General features: G+C 58.3%; 1 protein-coding gene across 1 annotated transcript; it reads left to right on the forward strand.

The window, feature by feature from the left end:
• Positions 1 to 867: 867 nt before the first annotated feature.
• On the forward strand, positions 868 to 2,739 carry LSCM1_06215 (uncharacterized protein; the record flags this gene model as incomplete). Its single annotated transcript, XM_067323647.1, has 1 exon — positions 868 to 2,739. The coding sequence occupies one exon, from the start codon at positions 868 to 870 to the stop codon at positions 2,737 to 2,739; it is 1,872 nt and encodes a 623-aa protein (XP_067179276.1).
• Positions 2,740 to 3,854: the final 1,115 nt, after the last annotated feature.

The raw sequence follows: 3,854 nt of genomic DNA on the forward strand, positions 1-3,854 counted from the left end.
CGCCTCTCATCAGCTCCCTCTCTCGCATGTTGTGTGTTACCGAGTGCTTCCCACTCCACTCCACTCTCCTCCCCCCGAAACGAACCGAACGACGACATCTCTCGCCCTTCTCGCCCTCCCCGTGCACGCTGCAACAAAGCGAAGAGCAACGCCACGAGCCTCTTCGGTCTGCTCGGCATGAACGCAAGAGCCAAGACAATCCGAGTACCCCGCCCCCTGAGGCACAGGCTTGATGGCGGCGACGCTCTCCTGTCTCGCCAGTCCCTCGATGCTCGAGACACACCATTTCAGTGCACGGAAAGGACTTTGAACAGAGAAGGCCAGGTACTCGCGCGAGCTGATCTCAACACTTGCCCTCCTGCCTCCGCCCCTACCTCGCTTGTTCTATCTGCACGAAAGACCTCTTTCATCCTCCCAGCAGCACCCCAGATGTGTGGGTGTGCGCGCACAAATCTTTTTGTCGCACAGATTCATGTATGTCATCAAACGCCTCTCTGGTGCATTTATTCTGCTATTTTTTTTTTGCTGTTGGCTAGTGTGCGCTCTGCTCGGAGGTTTGCCCTATTCTGCACTCATCTGTTTTCTCTGCTGCACTGCGTATACGTCTCTGCCTTTGGCCTCATTTCGTTTGCGCCGAAAAAAAAACATTTTTCTCTCACACACTCTCTCACGCACTCTCTGTGACGTGTTCACCATTTCCATCGCCCTCACAGGTGCCATCGAACGGACTGGCGCAGCGTTTCTGAGAGCTCAGGTGTATTTGCGTCTCTGCATCCAGCGCAGAGAGGGGGGAGGGGGTTACTCCCACCGCAGAATCTCAGGCAGCGGGCGCTCTTGTCTTCTTTTTTTTTGCTTGCGTATTTGCCGATGCCCCTCTCGCGTGCATCTGCCGTGGAGTCTCTGCAAGGGAGAGAAGCGGGCGGCGATGTGCCTGGTAGCATGGAGGCGCTCATAAGAAGGCTCCACCCTCTCTACCTTCAGCGCGTGCGGCCGCTGGAGGAGATGTACAACTTTGACGTCTTCCGCCCCAGCTGGTATGAGGAGACGATCCTCAACGAGCGTCCCTTTATTACACTGTTCGGCCCTTGGTCGGCTGGCAAGACGACCTTCATCAACTACCTCCTGAAGAGCAACTACTTGTGGACTGGGCCGCAGCCGACAACGGCAGAGTTCACCGTTGTGCTGTACGGCGAAGAACCGGGCCCGATTGACGGGCAGGCGCTGGCCAACTCGAAGAGTCTTCCATTCAAGGGGTTGCTTGACTTCGGCGAATCCTTCATCAGCAACCTGAAGGGCTTCCAAGAGCCTCACCCGCTCCTGGAGAGCATCACGCTGATCGACACGCCCGGCGTGCTGGAGAGCGCGAAGGACATTCACCAGCGCAAATACGACTACGTGAAGGTCTGCCGCTGGTTTGCGGAACGAAGTGACCTCATCTTTGTCTTCTTTGACCCCAGCAAGCTCGACGCCGGCGCGGAGCTCCACCAACTCTTCAAAACGTCCTTCAAGGGAGTTGAGAATCGCCTCCGCATCGTACTGAACAAGGCGGACTCGATCGCGACCCAGGAGCTGATGCGTGTCTATGGCAGTTTGTTCTGGAACCTATCGAACTTCATCAACACAACGGAGCCGCCGCGCGTGTACGTTGGTAGCTTCTGGGATAAGCCATACAACCCGAATACCTTCTCTCTTCTCTTCGCGGAGGAGAAGATGGATCTACTGCACGAGTTGGTTGAGGTAATTCCGCAGCAGGCCAAAGACAAGAAGATCGCATCGCTCATTCGCCGAGCCAAGGAGGTGCTTGTGCACGCCGTCATCATTGGCGGCATCCGGGCCGACCTCCCGGCATTCTTTGGCAAGTCAAAGGCGAAGAAGAAGGCTGTAGAGGAGCTGCCAAAGCGATACGAAGTTATCGGTGCGCGCTACAAGATGAACCACCGCGACTTCGCGCCGGTGGGAGCATACGCTGCTTTCCTGGAGCGCTTCGACGCGGAAAAATTCCCACCGCTGCAGAAGCCGGAGAAGGCTGGCCTCATCCGCGGCATTCAAGAGCTGATCGACACGATCCTGCCGGCCATGCTGCGACCGGTGCGCAACACCCGCGCCGCGAATCCGTTTCACAAGGATGAGCGGATGGGCTTGCTCAACTTATACCGTGATAAGGTGTGCACAGTGCATGATGGGCCGCCTGGCATGCAGGGCAGCTCCGACAGCGTCGGCTCCGCCACTCAGCGGCTTGTCCCGAACTCGGCGTTTCCCGGCCCGTCTTCGCGTACAGGCGCCGCCCCCGCGCCCAGCCCGTCGCGTCCACTCAGCCCCAGCATGATGGGTTCAGTACCTTCCGCGTCACCATCTTCAAGGTTGCCTTCCCTCGAGGAGGCCGCTTCATCCACCGGTGCCGCCGCTACACCGACGCTAACCACATCGGCGGCGACGCTGTCGCTGGCTGACATGCAGGCAATGATGGCAATGATGCAGATGATGTCGCATCAGCAACAGCAAGGCCGAGGGAGCAACAGTGCCCCCGCAACCACCATTTTGAGCGAGGTGCCATCCTCATTGATCTCGCAGCCACTAGCAAATCCTGCCGAGTCCTCCGTTCCGCCAACCCCGCAAGGGTCCGGCTGCGACAACGAATCATTCCCACCAACGATAGTGCCTCCACCTACCCTGCCCCCCACCCGCCCTCCCGAGGTCAACACGTGGGTCACCGAAGGTGTGTCAAAGCAACTGCAGTGAGGCGAGTGCTGCACCTCCTCCACGCGCCGAGTGTCTCCGAGTCCCCTCCTCGCCCCGTGAAGATGGCCGATCTGTCGACGTGCCGCTTCTCGCATGACCCCATACACTCCTCGGTGAAATCGTTGTGTATGCGCGACTTGCTCTCGTTTTCCCATTCCCGCGCACGCCTTGCTCTGCCGCCCGGTATGGGTGCGCGGCTGCACGATCTCTCTCTGTCCGTCTTCCTTCTCATTCTGTTCCCACCTGGCGGCACCGCCTTGCGCCGTGCTCGACGGCGCACGGATGGGCTGAGGAGGCCGCGAAGGGCGTGGCTGCTGGCGGGCTCCATCACCTTCCCTCAGTTGGCATCTCCAGACGACTTCGCCGCTCCGCTCCTTCTCCGTGGTGTTCGCCCGTTTGCTGCTCGTTCCCTTCACCTTTGCTTTCTGTCTGTCTGCACTACCGGTCTGGTCACGGTACCGTGAACTGCTGCCGTCCAGTGGTGATTGGGGGCGTTTGGCTACTGCAACTTCCTCCTTCCACCCTCTCACTCCATGATGTAAAGCACCGTTAGTGCAGACAATATTCCCCTCCCCTCCCCCCCATACACACACACACACACCGAAAGGGACGATGCGGACTGTAAAAGGTGGCGCATTTGTGTGTGTGTGTATGGGGGGGAGGGCAAATGTGAAGAGAGGCACGAATGCTGCCATGGATGCAGAAGAGAAGCCGTGAATTCGCTGAGTGTGTTTTCTTTGTGTGTGTGTGTGCGTGTGTGTGTAGTGAAAGGGGAATATGCACTAAAAAACAGAAAAAATACATCTCTCATTTACGCCGAAGCTGCGGGCGTGGCGGGGACGGCGATACACGTGTATGAGAGAGGGGGAGTCGTGCAATGGCACGCCCCTTCCTATGTCTCCGTATGGCTGCTACAGGCTAGTCCGACACCCTGTGTGTGTGTACGCGGCGTAGGCACGCCTCTGCCCCATAGTCTTTTTCACTGCTCTGAGCACTTCAACCACTTCATCTCCTTCTCCTGCGCATCTCTTCCTTGGACAGTGGCGCGCTGCGTAGTATTCATTGCTACAGAGGCTTTGGGTGCGCCCTGCCGCTTGGCCCTCGTGCGCGTGATT

The sequence above is a fragment of the Leishmania martiniquensis genome, chromosome 19 (assembly GCF_017916325.1).
Source record: "Leishmania martiniquensis isolate LSCM1 chromosome 19, whole genome shotgun sequence".
NCBI lineage: Eukaryota > Euglenozoa > Kinetoplastea > Trypanosomatida > Trypanosomatidae > Leishmania > Leishmania martiniquensis.